The sequence below is a fragment of the Canis lupus genome, chromosome 9 (genome assembly GCF_048164855.1).
Source record: "Canis lupus baileyi chromosome 9, mCanLup2.hap1, whole genome shotgun sequence".
Lineage (NCBI taxonomy): Eukaryota > Metazoa > Chordata > Mammalia > Carnivora > Canidae > Canis > Canis lupus.
Window position 1 is genome coordinate 40,765,753 of NC_132846.1, and position 20,724 is coordinate 40,786,476.

The following is a 20,724-nucleotide window of genomic DNA, read 5'->3' on the forward strand; positions in this document are numbered from 1 at the left end:
AGGTGTCGCGAGCCCCTCGCCGGGTCTCGCGCGGTTCCCTGGGAGACCGGGCTCTGCCCTAGAACAACAGCGGGCGAAGGGGGCGGAGATTCCGAGTAAGTTCGCGAGAGCCAGCCCTCCGGGGTCGAGGACTTCGGGCGCATGCGGCAACCTTGCCTTTGCTCTCGCGAGGTTTCGTCTTCCCGGAAGCGCTGGAGGACCGCGTCCCGGGAACGGCGCCGGGATGTGTGGGGGCTGTGTGGAGAAGGAGTATCCCAACCGGGTGAGCGAGTGGGCGCCGAGGACGTCTCGCTCCCGCGGCCCGTGGCCCGTGGCCCGTGGCCAGCCCCTGGGGCTTCTCGTAGCCCCGGCCGGCCTTCCCTGAGAGGCTGGGCGCGGGCCGACCCGGCCGCTCTGCGCGTGGCGGTGACCCGGTAGCTGTCTTTAGGCGCTTGATGGCGGCGGCGTGCTCTGGCCGCGGATTCCGCGGGTCCCCGCCCCCCCCCCCCCGGCGGCTGACCTCAGCCGTCACCCCACTTTCTCTCGAGTTCCAGGGCACAGCAAGGGAAACTCCACCACCATCAACAATATCCAGTCCGACGACGAAGGGACACGCCCCCCCCCCCCCCCCCCCAACCCCGGGTCTCCCTCTCAAGCTTGATTCGGTGAAATTCACGTTTCTTACCGAATTTCTAGCGCCGGAAGCCACCTCTGAGGCCATTTGGTATAACCCAGTGTTGCAGGGGGAACTAATGCCCGGAGAGGGGCAATCACTTGCCCAAGTTCACATTCTCTGAACCGGGGAGCCAAGGCCAGAACTCAGATGACCGGCCTTTACTTTTTTTTTTTTTTTTTTTGGAAAAATCTCGGTTCTTCTCAATCTCGGGAGGTTGCCGAAGCTTTTTTTTTTTTTTTTTTTTTTTACTCTCATTCGGGATATACTTATTAAACATTTACGTGTGTAGCTAGATTACTTTGCGAGGCCAGAAAGGGATTCCAAAGAAATAAAAGGCAGCTTTCGTTGCATCCCGAGAGCTTACAGTTTAGGGGAGTAACAGTTCATAAATGCTGTTCGAGGTGTAGAGAAACGGGAGGGAAATAGCGCTGCTTCCTCAAGAGAAAGGTGGACTTCTTTTGGGATTTGAAGGCTGGTTTTGATTAGGGAAGGAAAGGAGGAGCCAGAGGCCTGGGGAATATAACAGGAACAAGGATTCTTGTCGTGGTTGGGAGGCCGGAAATCTGCAGTTTTCCGGTCTCTTGCTATCCTGAGTAATACTCAGTCTTTGGGGGAAGGATATATAACAAGAAGGCTCACGTTACAACCTTCTTGGGAAAAGGTGTAGCATTATCAAATGAAGATATGCAGCAGTTCCCATTCTAGAGAAGGAAGTGCATATGCATACGTTTCTAGAGACTTGCGTAAGAATGCTCATACCAGCATTATTTGTAGTCACAAACGGGAGAAGTGTGATAGGATCATAGAATGGAACACCATGAATGAGTAATGAAAGTGAATTAATTAAAGCGGTGGCTCTCAACAGGGTGAGGTTTTTGGTTTTGTTTGCCTCCGAAAGGATGTTTGACACTATCTGTAGACATTTTTAGTTGTCACAACTGGGGATACTACTGATACCTACTAGGTAGAGGCATTATACTGTACATTTTTGTTGCATATACTTCACTGTGTTCTGATTCATAAAAAGTTTAAAAATAAATTTTTATGAATTCAATAACGAACACTGCACTTTTCAGAGACCACACAAGGGAGGTGTTTATAGGGAAGAGTATTAAAGAGATTAGGTTGGATTCTTAATAATTGAGCTAACCAAAAGACTTAAAAATTGTATTAAGAAGTTAGATTCTGGGCAGCTCCGGTGGCCCAGCAGTTTAGCGCCGCCTTCAGCCCAGTGCATGATCCTGGAGACCCGGATCCAGTCCTACGTCAGGCTCCCTGCATGGAGCCTGCTTCTCCCTCTGCCTGTGTCTCTGCCTCTCTCTGTATGTCTGTCATGAATAAATAAATAAAATCTTAAAAAAAAAAAAAAGTTAGATTCTACACTTTAGGCATTGGGCATCCATCAGAAAAAAATGAATAGAGAAATAATTCTGAAATATTTTAGGGGAATGAATCTTACGACTGTATGTTGAGGTTATGGTGGGGGGAGGGAATGTAAAAGGGAGAGCCCTACAGAGTATTTGGGGAGCCATGGCAACAGTAGTGTAGGCATGAGATAATGAAGACTTCATTTCAAGGAAAGAATTAATAGAACTCAACCCATTTAATGGCGGGAGGAACTATAGATGATCTTAGAGTTTTCAATCTAGGCAATTGGGAAATTGGAAATACCATTACAGAAATTGGAGGCATATGGGAGAGAGAACCAAAATTGGGGTTCACATGGTCAGATTGTTTGTATCACGTATCATCCAAGATTGAGAATGTAACATCCAAGGAGTCAAGTGAAAATACAGGATTGCAGTTTAGGTGTGAGATTCAGATGAGTTAGCCAAATAAAAGTGTCAAAATAGAAAGGATTTGTTTTCTTAGGAAAAGAATGTGGAGAATCAAGGAGAATCAAGGGCTGAGCTTCAAGGAATAATTTAGAAAGTGAAAATAAAGTAGAAGAAGAATAGAGAAAAGGTTTGAGGTGATTGAGAAACCAGAAAAGTACCTTTCTTTTCTTTTCTTTTTTGAAAAATGCCTTTCATAAGCACTTTTTTTCTGACTATTCTGTTCTGGAATAATTAAAGGGCTGTCATGAGGACGAATTAAAATTTTATTTGGAATTTCAGAAGGCAGATTTAGAAATCTTGAGTGGGTGGATGTTATTGGGTTGTAGGCTTTGAGTCAGAACAAAGAACTTTATAACAGATGCGCAAAAGTGGAATGGGCGACTCTTGGAGGAATTGGACTCTCTTCCTGTTGTTCAGGAGAGATTGACCAATTGAAATCACAGAGGACCAACTCTAGGAGTTTTTGAAGTCTTGCGATATTTCTGAGAGCAGTAAGAGCAGAAACTACTTTGAGCTTAGCAAAGGAAAGGACAATAAGATGATGGTAGCAAGTATAGTGTACTCATCCAAAAAATTGGCAGAGAAAAATAATGGATTAGCATCTCAAGAAGTATTTAATTTTTTTTTAATTTTTATTTATTTGTGATAGTCACAGAGAGAGAGAGAGGGAGAGGCAGAGACACAGGCAGAGGGAGAAGCAGGCTCCATGCACCGGGAGCCCAACGTGGGACTCGATCCCGGGTCTCCAGGATCGCGCCCTGGGCGAAAGGCAGGCGCCAAACCGCTGCACCACCCAGGGATCCCTCAAGAAGTATTAAGTGTGGGGCAGCCCAGGTGTGGCAGCCCCGGTAGCTCAGCAGTTTAGCGCCGCCTGCAGCCCAGGGTGTGGTCCTGGAGACCCTGGATCAAGTCCCATGTTGGGCTCCCTACATGGAGCCTGCTTCTCCCTCTGCCTGTGTCTCTGCCTCTCTCTCTGTGTGTCTCTCATGAATAAATAAATAAAATCTTTTTTTAAAAAATATTAAGTGTGGAATGAATAGATAGTAAATATTTATCTTTGGTTTCATAAAATTTTCTGGAGACTTGTGGTAGATATTTTTCACAGATGAGAGATACTAGTCTTAGAAGACACAAATAGTGAAAGAAAAGGTTTGACAAATTGGACTTCATAAAAATCAAAACTCTTCAAAAGACATCATTTTAAAAAGGGCACACCAATAACAGGGAGAAAATATTTGTAATACAAATCTGACAGAAGACTTGTCTCTAAGATATATATAGGGGATCCCTGGGTGGCGCAGCGGTTTGGCGCCTGCCTTTGGCCCAGGGCGCGATCCTGGAGACCTGGTATCGAATCCTACGTCGGGCTCCCGGTGCATGGAGCCTGCTTCTCCCTCTGCCTGTGTCTCTGCCTCTCTCTCTCTGTGTGTGTGTGACTATCATAAATAAATAAAAATTAAAAAAAAATAAGATATATATAGAACTCTTACAATTCAGTAACTCTTAAAACTAGATAAGATAAACAATCTAACTATCAAAAAATGGACAAAAGATTTGAATAGACTCTCCACTAAAGAAGGTACATTGTAAGGCACAATGAAAAGATGTTTAACGTTATTAGTCATGAGGGAAATGCAAATTAAAAACTATTGTGATATACCCCATGATCAGGAGGGCTAAAATAAAAGATACAGTACCTCAGGTTGGTGAGGATATGGAGGAACTAGAACTCATGCAGTGCTGATGGGAATAGAAAATGGAAAACTTTGGAAAATTAATGGGCAGTTATAGAGTTTGCATAGATCATATTTTTACCATCTGACTCAGCAATTCCACTTCTAGATATTTACTCAAGAGAAGGGCATATATCTACACAAGACTTACTGAGTCTTTGTAGCTACCTTATTCATAATAACTTCAAGCTGAAAAGGACCCAAGTCTATCAACAGATGAATCCATTCAATGGAATACTATTTGGCAATAAAAAGCAATGAGCTTCTAGTACAACATAGATGATTAACATGGACATTATTTTGAACAAAAGAAATGGGATGCAGAATAGTGTACTGCATGGTTCTATTTATATAAAATTTTATAGCAAGCAAAACTAGTATCTAGAGATAGGAATCAGATCAAAGAATGCTTGAAGTGAGATAGGGATTGGAGGTAGATTGCAAAGCCTGAAGGATCTCCTGGGAAGATAGAAATTTTTATATCTTGATTGGTGTAGTGGTTACATTGATACATATATCTGTTAAAAGTCATTCACCTATACCCTTACAGTATATGGATTTTATTATATAGAAGCTATACTTCAGTGAAGTTTATTTTTTAAAAAATCAAAGTACCTTTTCTTAATAGTTGGAAATTTGAACTTTAACCCCAAGGCCATTTTTCCCCTTTAGCAGTTAAATTGATGTGCCTGTGATTTAGTATCTCCCAACTATATAGTTAGATTGATTTCCTCGCTTCCACCCACTCCCACCCTAACAGTTAATCTCTTCCTTAATACATAGCATCAAGGAGCCACTCCAAAGGGAGAGGTTGACTGTGGTGCTGGGAATCCAGGAAGGCTACACTATGGCATCACTTAAAGCTGGTTTTCTTGCTAGTTCATAAGCACCTAGAAGGAGGAAAGATGTGACTCATCCCCTAATCCTTCACTGTACTTTTGCACAGTATCAAGCACATAGCTGCATTGGAGAAGTGTTGATTTGACTGGTTTTTAGTCACATTAATTATTAAAGAATACTTTATGTATGGGTCAGAAATGAGGTTGAATTAGAGTATTTATAAAATTACTTCCTGAGCAATTAGTAAGCCTTTAGCAAAGACCTCCCTTGAGCTAGGAGCATAAGTTATTTACAGTTTCTTAGTGATGAAGCAAATCCCTTTCTTTTGAACACTGTGGTGTCAGTCTGATGAATTGCAGAGCTTATCTTCTCTGCCTGAATCACACATACCCTTAAGGACAGGCATCTGTAGAGATGAGGGTTTATTCTTTGCTTATTTTGTATTATTTTTTAAGGCATAAAAAAAAATGCAATTTCAACTATCAACTGACCATCACATTGTATAAGATCATTTTTATCATTAGTTCAGTGCTTCTATTTTTTTAAAAAATATTTTATTTATTCATGAGAGAGAGAGGCAAAGACAGGCAGAGGAAGAAGCAGGTTTCATGCAGGGAGCCTGACATGGGACTCGATCCTAGGTCTCTAGGATCACGCCCTGGGCTGAAGGTGGCGCTAAACCGCTGAGCCACCCGGGCTGCCCCAGTGCTTCCATTTTGATTGTATTTTAATTCTAGTTTTATGCTATGCCTCATTTAATATTGTTGGCTATTAGATTCTTCTGATTTTTCCTCTTCACATTTTATATTATTAAAGCTTCATTAAGTTTCTAAATATCCATTTGCATTTAGTCCTCTCAAACACAGTTGCAATCCTCAGAGACTTACTGCTTAACACTGCTTCAGTTTTAGTTGCCATAAATAGCACTTCTAGAGGAAAGCTAGTAATTTAAAAAATCACTTAGTACAGACTTCAAGCAAGTAAATTCTGGCCATGGTTTTTTGGGGGTGGTTTTTTGCCTTTAGAAATTTTTAGTCTATTAATTATTTTCACCACGGATTTTGAAATAGAAGAAAATTAAATTCCTATTTTTAATATCTTAGGGTAACATCTGCCTGGAGAATGGCTCTTTCTTGCTGAACTTTACAGGCTGTGCAGTGTGCAGTAAGCGGGATTTTATGCTGATCACAAACAAATCTTTGAAAGAGGAAGATGGTGAAGAAATAGTTACCTATGACCGTAAGTAGAGTTTTTATTTTCATGCAAATCTGGTGGCAGAGACCTGCTCTAGAAAGCTGATATGTTGTGCCTACTGATACGTTGTATTTTATGAGGCCTGTTTCTATATTGTATTGCAACAGAGTTGCTAGTTCAGTTTTTAAGAGGAAGATAAATATGATGCTAGTAAATATGATGCTAGCTAGCATCATCAGATTCTGCCTAAGTGACTTTTGCAGATGACTGAAGCTTATGATTCAGGTACCATTTTTTGTTTATTTATTCTTTTTTTTTTTTTTTAAGATTTTATTTCTTGGGATCCCTGGGTGGCGCAGCGGTTTAGTGCCTGCCTTTGGCCCAGGGCGCGATCCTGGAGACCCAGGATCGAATCCCACGTCGGGCTCCCAGTGCATGGAGCCTGCTTCTCCCTCTGCCTGTGTCTCTGCCTCTCTCTCTCTCTCTTACTGTGTGCCTATCATAAATAAAATAAAAATTAAAAAAAAAAGATTTTATTTCTTTATTCATGAGGGACAGAGAGAGGCAGAGACAGGCTGAGAGAGAAGCAGGCTGGGTTCAGGGAGCCTGATGCAGAACTTGATCCCAGGACTCCAGGATCACACCCTGGCCCGAAGGCAGACACACAACCACTGAGCTACCCAGGCATCCCGTTTGTTTGTTTATTCTAAAGTCTTTATGCCTTCTGAAACAAGACGGAGACTTTTTTTTTAACCCTATGGTCATTCATGTGAGTTTTCTTTTTTTTACTATAGTCTAATACAGTGATGTCCTCCAACAGCTACTAAAATGTTTAGGGCTATTTGCTGCCATACAGAATGACCCTGGGATGTTACGGTTTTTTAGTCTTGTTTCTGCTCTCAGCTTTTTTTTGTCTTCTTTCTCATTATCTTTCTGTGCTACCTTCATATGCTGTTCCTCATCCTCTATGCTGAGGAACCAAATAAATAAGCTCTGTATCATAAAAATGAATCAGATCTGAGGTTGGCACTCTAAGAATTTCTGTGAGTAAATTAAGTGTGTGTACATTTTAGCAAGTAGGTATGGTGATGATAATTTAAACTGTTTATATTCTCTTTTTGCTTGTCACCTGGTTCTTCAGTATGTTCTGAATATATGAGGAATAAATGTGCAAATAATGATATTTTGTAAAAAAGATATGAGAGACACTAAGCCTTTAGTCATTGAAAATGTTCTAAATATTCTAAGTGTTCTAAAGTAGAACAGTCTTTTTCTTTATTTCAGGAATAACCCTTTCAACTCTATTATAAAGAGGTAGTAGGACACAGTGGTTAAGAGCAAGGGCTCTGGAGCCAGAATGCATGGGTTTGAATTCTGTTTCCCACACTTCTAGCTCAGTAGTCTTGCTAATTGCTTAACTGTGGTGTGCCTTTGTTTCTTTATCCTTAAAAAGGTGATAACAATAGGATCTACCTCTTTGGGTTTTGAGAAGATTAAGTAAGTAAACAGATAAAAAGTACTTAGAACTATATCTGGCACACATTAGGCACTCAATAAATCATATTTTTTTAAAAAATCCTATTTATGATCATATTTTTAAGGAGTCTTATTATTAAATTCATTTTAATGTCTAGCATTGGCTTTTTATTTATGATTGTTTTTTGTAGTACAGTTTCTAGAAGTCCTGAGAATGGGAATTAGTATATGCCTGTTAAATCTCTGAGTTGAGGCCATTCGTTATGTAGTGTTGCTATGTGATGGATTTTGGGTTTCTTATCAAGGTAGATATTAGAATGGGTTTCCTGCTGCTGTGTTAAATATATCAGTTAAGATTCTTATAAAGCAATACCTTACTGAAAATAGAAATTTTACTGCCTTAAGAGACCTTCCGACACTTAATTATTTAAATCTCTCTCTGTTTTGGCAGATCTGTGTAAGAATTGTCATCACATAATAGCCAGGCATGAGTACACATTCAGTATCATGGATGAATTTCAGGTAAATGTATATATATGGTATATTATTGTGGGGAGGGATAATAAATGTACTTTTGTAAATATAAATATAGTTTTAATAAGTGGAGTACTAGTAAATATTAAAGGAGACCATCCTTCTCTTCTAATTGTGTATGTTAAGAGAGACACTTTAGATGTACATTGATCTGTTCCAAGCTGTCTTCATAAGAGTCACAAATCAAAATGCATGATATCTCAAGCCTGTCATTTTTGTTTTTAAAGAATAGCACATTGTGGGCTCTTATGAGGTTACAATTGTGCTTGTTTTTTTCTCTATCCAGTTATGTAATTGCACAGTTGTTGGTTTTTATGAGTGTTGGCTTGCCCACTGCCCTCATACTTGCTGAGCATGGGAATTCTGATAAGGAGGTTATCCATGTCTTCCCCAGTAGGCACATAGAGTCGAGCAACTTTGTAGTCTCAGCTGTGGTAAGATATTGTAATATAATTCGTTAAGTAAAATGATAGGATGGCTGTACCAAGGTTGGAGGAAAGAAGCTGGACCACCGAGCACATGAAGAATTGTACAGAAGGCTGCTGTATGCCTGAGTTGTTGAAGATTCACAGATCATCTGATGGTCAGGTAGAAAAGCTGGGCAGTGGGGCAGAGCCAGGGGTAACCTGGTAACCATAAGGACACACTAGAGCCTGTATCTGTCTCTTACTACCTCCATTTTCAAGCCTTCAGATTGACTTACTTATTTAGAGTGAACTACGTATTCATCTATAGGATATAAAATTCAGGTTAGAGCTTTTAACAGGCAGGGGAGTTTTTTTTTTTAAGTCCTTCCAATTTGGGTAGCATTTTATTTTATTTTTTTAAATTTTCTTTATTTATTTATTCATGAGAGACACAGAGAGATAGGCAGAGGGAGAAGCAGGCTCCCTGCAGGGAGCCTGATGCAGGACTGGAACCCAGGACCTCAGGATCATGACCTGAGCCAAAGGCAGAAGCTCAACCACTGAGCCACCCAGGTACCCCTGGGTAGCATTTTAATTAGAAAAAAATAATAGGGATCCCTGGGTGGCGCAGCGGTTTGGCGCCTGCCTTTGGCCCAGGGCGTGATCCTGGAGACCCAGGATCGAGTCCCACGTCGGGCTCCCGGTGCATGGAGCCTGCTTCTCCTTCTGCCTGTGTCTCTGCCTCTTTCTCTTCTCTCTGTGGACTATCATAAAAAATAAATAAATAAATAAATAAATAAATATTATAATAATAATAATCTTCATAACAGAATCTTACAGTATAGCCATTCTCATTCATTTGTATTTTAGTGTAGAAGAAAGCACTTATACACCTGTCAGAATCCGGTCTGATATGTTGTGATTAATCTGTACAACATCTTGTCAGCATCCAAAAATTATGTCTCAAAAGATATTTATATGTTATATGTAACTTAGGGCAAAATCAAGATCTCAGTGAATGAGTAGTGGCCAGATAGGGGATGGAGCATATCCTGGGCTTAAAGAAGCAGCTCTGTCCTTTCATGAGTGGAAAGGATGGCTTCTAGTCATTTTTCAGAAGCTCCTGAAGCCCCTTAAACTTTTTAGGGCCCTAAATGGCTGTTAAGATTGCCCTAATTAAGCCATTGCCCATCACTGCCATGAGAGCAAAGCCTAGCTGATTTCCTTTATGACTGAATGCAGCCATTTTCAAAACTGCCCCAGAAATGACTTCAGAGTAGGGAGAAGAAGATAAAGAAAGATGGTTTGTATTGACAACTTGTAGACAGTGAAATTCTCTTCGAAAAACCCCAACTCTTAAACTGGGCTTTCCAGTTCATCTTCTCTCTCAACATCTGCTTCCTTCCACCTGTATTCTAGATCTACCATCAGATTCATTTTCTGAAAGTGATGCTTTAGACCACCACTGTGGCCCTTCCATAGCTCATTTTAGCTACAGTGTAATATCTGAGCTCCTCATTTCAGTGTTCTCATGGGGCTGGCCACCTTCCCTCTCTCTTCTTTCCCACTAGTCTCATTGGCTTACCACATATAGCATTGTCCAACCTCAGACTCTTCCCTCTGTCCCAATAGAGAGGAAGATTTGTATTCTTTCCTCCCTAAGGCTACCCTTTCTACATTTCCTCACCAATCTACTCTCTATCCAGAATCTTCTTTTGTCTCCCTGGGTTTTAAAATATTTCTTACAGTAAATATACTTGATTCATCATTGGTTAAAAAATAAGTCAAAAATCTTTCATTTCACTCAGCTACTTCTGTGATTCCTCTTCTAGCATCTTCATCCTTCCTTTTCCTTCTTTACTTGAATAGGTCTTTACCCTATTCTCTTTATTTCCCCGTGCTCCTCTTAACCATCTGCAAACTGATTTTCATTTTCACTCTACTAAAACTATTCTCTCAGAGGTCTCCTATAATGTAGCTGAATGCTGTGACCTTGCCTCCATTCTTAGCTCTTTTATCATCTCTCTTGGGTCTGGTTTTGTCAACCATTGTGGTTTTTGAAGGATTTCTTCCCTTGGGGTCCATAGTGCCAGACTTTTTCTTTCTTTTTAAAATTATTTTGAGTCTTCTTTTGCTTTTTCCCTGGTTTCCCTTCCTATTGTTCCCTAACTGATTTTCCCCTGAGCTTTGGTCTCCAGTCAGAACCTTCTCTTTACTTTCTCAAATAGTGAGTACACGCCCACTCAGGCTCACTTGAAACCCATCAGCTGTCTCACAGATGTCATTCTTGAATGCTAATAACCCTGTTTTGTTTTAAATGTCTTCTGGGGAAAAGGAGGCAGAATAGTGTTTTAACCTTCATCACCCAGCTTCAGTTTGCTGTATTTATACCTCACATCTCCCTATAGGATTATTTTGAATCAAATCCCAACTATATCACCACTTCTGTCAATATTTCAGAACATATCTCTAAAAGACAAGAATTCTGTTTTTAAAATAACCACAGTATCATTGCTAAAGTGAGATTTTTCTGATGGCACAAGTAGGGAGAAAAGTAGAGACAGGAGTAGAGAGTTTAAGCAGAAAATACATTATAAATGATAACAGGTATCCTTTATTTTTTTGTATCACCCTAAAAGTCACTGAAAGGACTATGTGTTTGCCTTAGGAAACAAAAGGGAATCTGTGAGACTGCCTTCTATTCCACTGTGGGCTAGGAAAGGAAAGGACTTGAGGTCAGAATTAATAGTTTTTGAAGAAAATGGCCATGGGATGCACAGAATAAAGCAAAGGATCTGGTCTTCTCAAAAGTGTGATTCCACATACTCCACTCTTCTTCCAAATGTCTGTCGCTGTATTTACCCCAGGTGGAACCTTTGAGGGTCTCCATGAATGACTGGAGGGAATTCTCATTCTCCCAACTTGGCCAGTTTTGATAAAAGGTGCCTTGATCACGGTGGAACAGGGAGATGTGTTCTAGCATTCCAAGTTAGAATTCTAGACACATTTTCCCACAGAAGTACTACTATGTATGGCTAGATTCTATAGTACTTGTACAATGAATTTGAAAGACTCCCTGGAATTTCCTGGCAATCTAACTGCTGCGGTCAACATTACTTTTGTGGGAAACTGCTTTTGAATTCCAAATAATTGACCTACAGTGAAATTTGGATTCCAAACCAGCTATAAATTAAAGATTACAGGTGCAATCAGTCTTATTTAATAATTTAATAATTACTGTCTTTCCAGATTATACCACATGTTAGGTTTTTTTCTTGCTCTCCAGTTACATTATACATTTTGCAAGGTCAGACCTGCCCTTGCCTTCTCTCATGTCTGCCAGTGTACCTAGCACATTGCAGAGCATTGAGATACTTAATAAAAACTTGTCAATGGATAGATTGGGTGAAAACTCAGATGTTCATCAAGCTTCACACATACTCCCATTTGGAATTTATTATTGTTTTCTTCTTCATTTCCAGTGAGAGGTTCCCATCCTACTAGTAATGTCTCACAGGTGAAAGCAGAAGTTATTTTTTTTTTTTTTTTTAAAGCAGAAGTATTTTAGAGCAGTAAAAGACCTTGTATAGGGGGGATTTTTATTTCAAAATTTTTAAGGTTTATTTTTGGGGTGGGGGGAGGGAAGAAGGAGAGAATCTTCAGGCAGACTCTCTGCTGAGCGTGGAGCCCAGCATGGGGCTCATCTCATGACCCTGAGGCCATAATCTGAGCCGAAACCAAGAGTTGGACACTTATCAACTGAGTCACTAGGCGCCCCTGTTTCTTTTTTTAATTTATGAGACCTATGTTTGTTCTCTGAGCTCTAGCCTCTACTTATCAATATTGTATGAGTAGAGTAGACCTTGAAATTAAGTGTGGCCTTAAAGAAACAATCTTTCTCTGGTCACAGCTAAGCTCCCCACTGAACTCACTGGTAGGAAGCAGAAATGCAGTTACCTGGTTCTGAGTCTCTGAACCATAGTTGTTTATCTCTGTGACCCTCTCTCAAGTGACTGTCCATACCCATGAAATATAAACCACCTTGACTGACCAATCCCTAGACAGCTAACAATCTCATTTTAAGTGTGGAAATACTAATCGATTTAACATTAAGTTTATTTTCCTGAAGAATATAAAAAAAACTTTTTAAGCAAAAGCTTGAAAGGAAATATGTGTGTATAGTTTATGACCCATATTAAATATTCTAAAAGGGGATAACTATAAAAATAGGACTTTGCCCTAGGAGTTTTCCCTAAAACAAATCTCTTCAGTCACCAGCCTGCACATTTTTCAAAATTGTATTTCCAATATAGTTAACACACAGAGTTATACTAGTTTCAGGTGTACAGGATAGTGACTCAGCCCTTTCATACATCACCCGGTGCCCTCCTTAATCCCAGTCCCCTATTTCCACCATCCCATCCCTCTGGGGGATCAGTCTGTTCATCAGTTTGTTCTCTGTAGCTAAGAGTCTGTTTCTTGGTTTGTGTGCATCTTTGTCTTTTCCTTTGCTCATTTGTTTCATTTCTTAAATTACACATAGAAGTGAAATTACGTGGTATTTGTCTTTCTCTGACTTCACTTAGCCTGATATACTCCAGGTCCATCTATGTCATTGCAAATGGCAAGGTTTCATTCTTTTTTGTCAGCCTGGATATTTGTTAAGCCCAAGAAACATAAACTCCTAAAATAGATCAAATTCCAGACAGCTAGCTATCTAAATATGAGGCATGCCATACGAGTAGATTTAACTTAATTGTATATTTTCTTGGAGTAGATAAAAATAGTTGTTTTAGTTTGGGATCGATCTTTCATTCATTCTTTTTAAAAATCATTTCTGTTGCTGAGTAGTCTTAAATAATCTAGAAAGGAGCAGCTCTAAGAATAGGAATTTGTCCTTAGAGACCCACACTTAAATTGCTTCACTACTTTAAATAGAAGCACTAGGGGCGCCTGGGTGGCTTAATCTGCGGAGCATCTGGCTCTTGGTTTCAGCTCAGGTCATAATCTCAGGGTCATGGGATTGAACACCCCCAGCTCCCACTCCCCTTCTGTCCTACCTTCCTATCCCTCCTATCAGCATGGAGCCTGCTTAAAATTCTCCTCCCTCTCCTGCCCCTCTGCCACCCAACTCCCCATCCCCACACCCCCTCATCCTCCCACCCTCCGCCCATGGGCACATGCACACACACTCTCTCAAATAATGAATGAATTAATTAAATAGCACTAATCAAGCTCAGTGTGTATTTGGAGATATATATATTTTTTTTTTCTTTTTTTTTTTTTTTTTCTTTTAGGAGAGGGAAGTTGAGAAGGGGCAGAGGGAGAGAGAGAAAGAGTCCTAAGCAGGCTCCATGCGCAGTGCGGTGCCTGACTGCAAGGTTCCCTCTCATGACTCCCAAGATCATGACCTGAGCCGAAATCAAGAGGCGGATGCTTAACTGACCCAGCTCCCCAGGTGCCCCTAGTCCAATATGTGCTTTAATCCAAGAAATAGCCATGCATTTCCAAGATGATATTCTTGTGTACATAGTAAATAAAGTATCAGCATGTGTTCAATTTACATAAACAAGACTCCAGAATACACAGAATAAACCTAAGACATCTCTGATAGGTGTTGAAGAAATTAATGTGCAGAGGGAATATCCATTCCAATTTGTAGGGAATAGCTTTACTAGAATAAGTAATGAAGTGTCTTTCTCCCTGTTCCTCAATCTTATTATGCACTTTATCTTGTTCTAGGAGTACACCATGCTATGTCTGTTATGTGGCAAAGCTGAAGATACTATCAGTATCCTCCCTGATGACCCTCGACAAATGACATTGTTATTCTAAGGATCCTTCTGCAGTTCAGTTCTGTAGTAACTATGTTGTGTTGGTTTACAATACAGCAAGCCTGATGGTTTGTCTTACTTAGTTCATAATGAAAATTATTTGCATATTTTTTCTGCTTAGACTTAACTATTGTTTGTAATTTGTAAAAATTAATTAAGGGGATTATATTCTTCTGCTAAAGTTTCCAGTTCACATCAGAATGAAGCTAGAATGAAGAATCTGTTAGAAATGATGTGGCTAGAAAATAAAACCAGAATGGGAGCATACCTAAATCTCAGGTCTTGGTTCCAATAAAAGGAACCAGGGGCTCCTTGGAGAAATGATAAATTCAAGACTGGGGCAGTAAATATACAAGATGAGCTTGAAACATGTGCCACAAGGAAAGTGCAAAAACAAACACACAAAAACCTATAAAACATAATTATTGGGAGTGTGTCAAAGGGACAAAAGAGCCAAGTGAAGGAGCTTCCAGTGACTGAAGTTAGAACAGTTTGAGCAACAAAATAAAGTAGTATTGAATTATAACCCAAATACTAAATATCCATTAAGTCCTTACTGATAGGGGCACCTGGGTGGCTCAGTTGGTTGAGCATCTGCCTTTGGCTCAGGTCGAGATCCCAGGGTCCTGGGATTGAGTCCCACATCGGGCTTCCTGCATGGAGCCTGCTTTTCCCTCTGCTTATGTCTCTGCCTCTCTGTGTCTTTCATGAATAAATAAATAAAATATTAAAAAAAAAGTCCTTACTGATATAAATAAATGACTGAATACATAAATACATAAGTTGGAAGAATAGACATCTCCCATGCAGAAGAATTTCGAATTTTAAATAATATATGTAGATACTCCCCGCTCCTTAAGGGTGGGTTATTCACATCAGCTTCCTTTCAAAGAATGTTGTAGAGTATGCAGAGGGAGAAAAGTAACTTTATGATAGAAAAACCTAACATACACTAGCTCTACCAAATGATCAGCATTAACATCCTCGATGATAATCCTATCGATAATAGCTTGTACTGTTGATACGATATGATGGAAGGGCACTTTACCTTTGTGGTCTTCCTCTTCCAAACCCATAACCCTATCTAATCATGAGAAAAACATCAGAGAAATCCCAATTGAGGGCCAGCCTACAAAATAACTGACCAGTACTCCTCAAAATTGTCAAGGCCATAAAGAGAAGTCTGGGAAACTCTCAAGCCCAAGATCATAAAGAGGTGTGACAACTAAATACAACGAAGTGTCCTGGGACAGAAAAAGGACATTTGGTTGAAACTAGCAAAATCTGAATAAAGTGTGGACTTTAATTAATATAAATAAACAATAATTTCATCTGCTGCAAAGAGATCTTAGAATATTTCACCTTGTATAGTTGAAAGAATACTGGTTTGAGTGTTGTGAACCCTGGCATGTAGGTCTTTCTACCTTTTGGTAGCAGTATAACCATTAAGCAAAGCGTAACTCTGGTCTTTATTGTCCCATTTCTGTTAGATTGGGCTAATAAAAATTGATATTTTACTACTTCTGATATATTGTTAGAAGATCCAAGTGGAATAATGAATGTAAAATGAATGCTTTGGGAAGCCTATAACGTATAATATGCGATGAGATGGCTTTGGTTCTTTCTGAGACCAAAACTTGAAGTGTCAGACATTAGAGACAACATTGTTACCTCTTCATATCTAAGAAATTTGGAAATTCTGAACTAAAGCTTTGCTTGTAACGGAAAAAAAATGAGCAAAGTGTTCATTGTTGATACCAGGGAAGTTTTGTTATATAACAACAACAACAATAATAATGCTGAGGTTTATTAAGTACTTACTATGTGCCAAAGCCTTTTTAAACACTTATTCATCCTCACAACTCCATGAAATAGGTACTGTTGTTATCCAGTGTTAGAGCCAAAGAAACTAAAGCACAAAGAAGTTAAGGAACCTAAGGTCACACAATGAGTATAATGACTCCATCTCAACACTACTGTTCGGGGCACATGAAGTCTAAGGGTCTGGTGAGGTTAGGAAGAAGCTGAGAATGTCAGTGACAGCATCTGAGGAATCTAGGCCTGTCAGACCAAGATTTGTTATTCAGAAAAGTTAAGTCATCTCCTTAGAGATCAGTTGTGTTATTCCTGGAAAATGTTTTCCACTTTTCTGCAAATCTATATCTGACCTGCTGAGGAAATCATTTGGTGAAATGGATCCAGAAAGCAGAGAATGCTTCATTACTTTAAATAGCAGCAGTAAGCCCATTATAGCCTCTGAATTGTCCCTTCTTGGAGTTTGCTAATGTTTCCAACTTAGTCATTTGGAGCTCAAGAGTACGATTTTATAAGCCCCGACTGATAGACTCATCTCTTATAGACTGAATAAATTATCTATCTGTTTTGGACTATATATTGTGAAATTTAAAACAAGATCCTCTCCACATATGTCATTATTAAACCAAATTTGCGCTGTGTTGTGTGATACTTTATTTTCTGGAATTCTTGGATGGATCTAATCAAATAAAGACCTCTTGAACCCAGTTCTAAATCCATATTTTTCTGTTCAGATAAAGAGGAGCCAGGCAAAAACATCAGTCTTCTTTACTTCCCTTCCTGAGATACAAGAAAGAAAAGGAATCATCTAGAGATATATAATTGGGAAAGTGAACTTGCCCTGGCATCTTCTTCTTTGTCTACTTACTCCATGACGTGTAGATTTGGAGTCTGCATACTTAAGCTCTTGGAGTCAAAGCTCAACATGTGTGTTTTGTTGTTTTAGCTGATGTAGTCTTTCTAAAATAGTCTTGGTTTCTCTCAGTCCTAATTAATTTATATATTGTAGACACAACCAGATACGGTTCATTACTTATAAGTAATTACTAAAAAGTATATGTCCACTGTTATTTATCAAAATATCGAGAATTCTTTCTGTTTCTTTTTTGTGAGCAAGGTTAAGTTACTTCACTGAATTTGAGGCTCTCAGTTTTAGGCTGTGTGTTTCTTGACTGTAGTACAGTTTGTATTGTAAGATACAGTCTGGTTGGATGGAAAGGAAACCAAGAGACCTAAGTCTAAAATTTGCTACCTGCTCATGTTGGGACATTGGGCAAGTAACTTACCTTCACCTCGGTTCTTCAAAGGAAAAATAGAAATAATCATGCCTCCTCCACAGTTTTATTTTTTATTTTTATTTTTTTAAACTTTTTTTTAATTTTTATTTATTTATGGTAGTCACAGAGAGAGAGAGAGAGAGAGGCAGAGACACAGGCAGAGGGAGAAGCAGGCTCCATGCACCGGGAGCCCGATGTGGGATTCGATCCCGGGTCTCCAGGATCGCGCCCTGGGCCAAAGGCAGGCGCCAAACCGCTGCGCCACCCAGGGATCCCTATTTTTTATTTTTTAAAAGATTTTATTGGAGAGTGAGAGAGTGAGCACAAGCAGTGGGGAGGGGCAGAGGGAGAAGCAGACTCCCCCACTGAGTGGGGAGCCCGGCACAGGTGTGTCTGCACAGAGCTTTTAAATCAAATGATATATCAGTGAAAATGTTTTTAAGTTGTGCAATGCTATGTACAGGCAGTTATCAGTGATCTTTATGAAGGAACTCTGAAATAGACGGAAACGTCATTGTACAGGCTTTGGGGCACCTGGCTGGCTCAGTTGGTTAAGTGTCTGACTCTTGATTTCAGATCAGGTCATAATCTCAGGGTTGTGGGATCAAGCCCCTGTTGGGCTCCATGTTCAGTGGGGCATCTGCTGGAGATTCTCTCCCTCTTCCTCTGCCTTACCCCTCAAGCACATGTCCACACTTTCAAATAAATAAATCTGGAAAAAAAAAAAAAAGTACAGTCTTTATAGTCAGACTGACCTGAGTTTAACTTTTAACTGCTATTTGGAGCCCTTTGTCATTGGCAGGTGTCTTGAATTCTTTAAACAGAAAAATTCTTCCTAGGGTCAGTATGAGAATTAAGTGATCTAATATATATATAAAGTGTGTGAGTGCACTAAATAGTCAATAAATGATAGTTTGGATGACAGTTGTGATGGTGATTATAGAGTTTGGCTCAGTATTTCTTAAACTAAGGAGATATCACTGTGGGAACATAGTCATGGAAATAATAAATTTCAGTGTGTGTACTTTGACTCCCTAAAATCATTTACCCCAAGCTTTGTTTTTTTGTTAGAGCTCTCTGTGAAATGATTGTCCTGTCCCTCCTCTAAATTGAGTGACATCATCTTTGCTCTCTGGGAAAGCTTGTTTATGAGATGCCTTCCTACTTCTGAGTGCCCTTAGGGGAATTTGATGAAAAGATTGAATGTGGGTGATTATATTAAGCTTTGTCATGTCTGTTTATGACCATAAAGTGATACTTCTGAGAACAAAAGGGAGACAAACGAGGTGAGGAATAAAGGAAACAATTTCTCACTTCTCTTCATTGTAACTACAGCACAACCAAAGATTTAGTGAAAACGAAATGTCCTTGTGAAAGAAGTTCCTCCAGTCCTGCTGCCTTCCCTGTTTCCTGCTGAGCCAATCTGGTCAGGTCCCTTCTGAAGCATATAGCATTTTCCATACCCAAGTGAGGAGCTTTTTTCTTAGCATTATGGCTCTTACTGACTCTCTGCAAGATCATTTCCACTGTTAATTCCTAATCCTTTGGGAATCTTTAAATAATTTCTTCAACTTGAGCCTCATGGGAAAGACCCAACACATTGTACTGGCATATCAGGCCCTAAATGGCCTGTGGCATAATGCCAGTATCCAGGATAGCTGCACTGTTATTAGACCTAGCAACAGCCTTTAGCACTATGGAGATGATGAACAAATCATACTAGCATCCAGTATGAATTCTGTATTTCATTTCTCCTGAAAAGTGGTTTGTCTGCAGTTACTGCTCTAAAATCAGTTACTGCGTGGTCCTGCCCTCAAAAAACCCACACCCCAGCTGTTGGCTTTAAGAGGAGGAATCTTGAGAGGCTTGATTTTTCGAGAATCAAATTAAGGGTGGCCTTAATTTAGCAGAAGGCCCTGCAAAAGAGTGCCAGGGGATTCCCACCGTAATGCTCAGGTTACCCGTCTTGAAATAGAGCACCACGGATGGCATAGCTTTAGTTGAAAGTCAGACAGTGAGGATCCTTAACCTTTATTCCACATTGACTTCTCAGATGATGCAGGTGCTTGGGAAATCGTTATGGGAACACCACAGGAGAGGAATCCCACCCCCACCCAGCATTGGGGTTTGTAAGCAGTGTGTCCAGTTTGGAGAACTGTCCCTTCAGGGCTTCAGTGAAGAAAGTAAAATGTTCCATCTAGTGGTCAAGGAAGGAAAGATAAAGTGAACAGTTTCCAGGAAACCATTTGTGAGGCAAAGTGACAGGGCAGTGGCCTTTCAGCAGGTGTCTTTTCTAGAATATGATAGGACCTGGCCTTGGTGGTGTTGGCACCTTTTGAGTATGCCTGTACTTGTTGAGGAATCTGGGGCACCATCCTTACAAAGCCATTTGGCAGAACCGTGTTCTCACAGGGAAGAGCTATCCTGTTGGCAGGTTATGAACAGTCTGTCTAAAGGGAGGCCCTTCCCCGTTCCCACCCTCATGGAAGAAAAAAATGAAATCAATCATTCATGCCTACACTGGTTTGTCTTGTGCCTGAATCTGTGAGTTTGGGAAAGACGGATAACATGTGAACTATAAAAAAGAGGGAGTCAGTCTAGCAAAGCATCAGAGACAAGTGTTAATCAGCAAGGGGATCGGGGAAAGAAAAAGGGCCTTCTGCATCCCCAGTACTGCACCCTCCTGACCCTTGCCATTCAATTGAAGTTGACCACATTAATTCCCCAGCAACATTGCAAAGTGCAGGCGATGTTGAGTTGGCCCAGTATCTACAGTGAGAGTGACATCTTCCTGATTGGAGTCCTCTAAGGAACCTCCCACTAGTCTCAGCTGAAAGGCCTGCTGTCTTTTCCTTTCCTTTACCTCTCCTTACCGTCCCCCTCCCTATCCCCTACCCCAGTTCTGGAGCCATTAAATAATAACACAGTTCACACTTCCTGCAACTCCACCTGCCACCACAGACCCTGGCCAGAGCCTGCTCTCCAGCCAGTAGTTAGGATATCCCTCTGATTGGAGCCTCCCTCTATCAAGCTTTTTTGTGTTGCTAGTTCCCTGTGCCACCTGCAGGACTGTACCATCCCTCTACCCTCATCAAGCAAGAAGACACAGAGAGCCTGGCCA

At 40.3% G+C, this 20,724-nt stretch overlaps 1 protein-coding gene across 3 annotated transcripts; it reads left to right on the plus strand.

The window, feature by feature from the left end:
- Nucleotides 1-65: 65 nt before the first annotated feature.
- On the plus strand, nucleotides 66-17,033 carry CHURC1 (churchill domain containing 1). Of its 3 annotated transcripts, none has more exons than XM_072838936.1 (4): nucleotides 66-262; nucleotides 6,170-6,305; nucleotides 8,188-8,258; nucleotides 14,420-17,033. In XM_072838936.1, the coding sequence occupies exons 1-4, from the start codon at nucleotides 224-226 to the stop codon at nucleotides 14,510-14,512; spliced, it is 339 nt and encodes a 112-aa protein (XP_072695037.1). In that variant the 5' UTR covers nucleotides 66-223; the 3' UTR covers nucleotides 14,513-17,033. The 3 variants fall into 3 exon arrangements, with proteins under 3 accessions (XP_072695037.1, XP_072695038.1, XP_072695039.1); XM_072838937.1 differs by lacking the exon at nucleotides 14,420-17,033 and adding an exon at nucleotides 8,744-11,546 and having other exon boundaries at nucleotides 100-262; XM_072838938.1 differs by having other exon boundaries at nucleotides 104-262; nucleotides 13,975-17,033.
- Nucleotides 17,034-20,724: the final 3,691 nt, after the last annotated feature.

Bases quoted from the DNA above. Each gene is read 5' to 3' on its own strand.
- CHURC1 (XM_072838936.1), top strand. From the start codon at position 224: ATGTGTGGGGGCTGTGTGGAGAAGGAGTATCCCAACCGG. The intron at 6,306-8,187 runs GTAAGTAGAGTT...CTGTTTTGGCAG, and splicing joins AGAAATAGTTACCTATGACC to ATCTGTGTAAGAATTGTCAT. The intron at 8,259-14,419 runs GTAAATGTATAT...ATCTTGTTCTAG, and splicing joins GTATCATGGATGAATTTCAG to GAGTACACCATGCTATGTCT.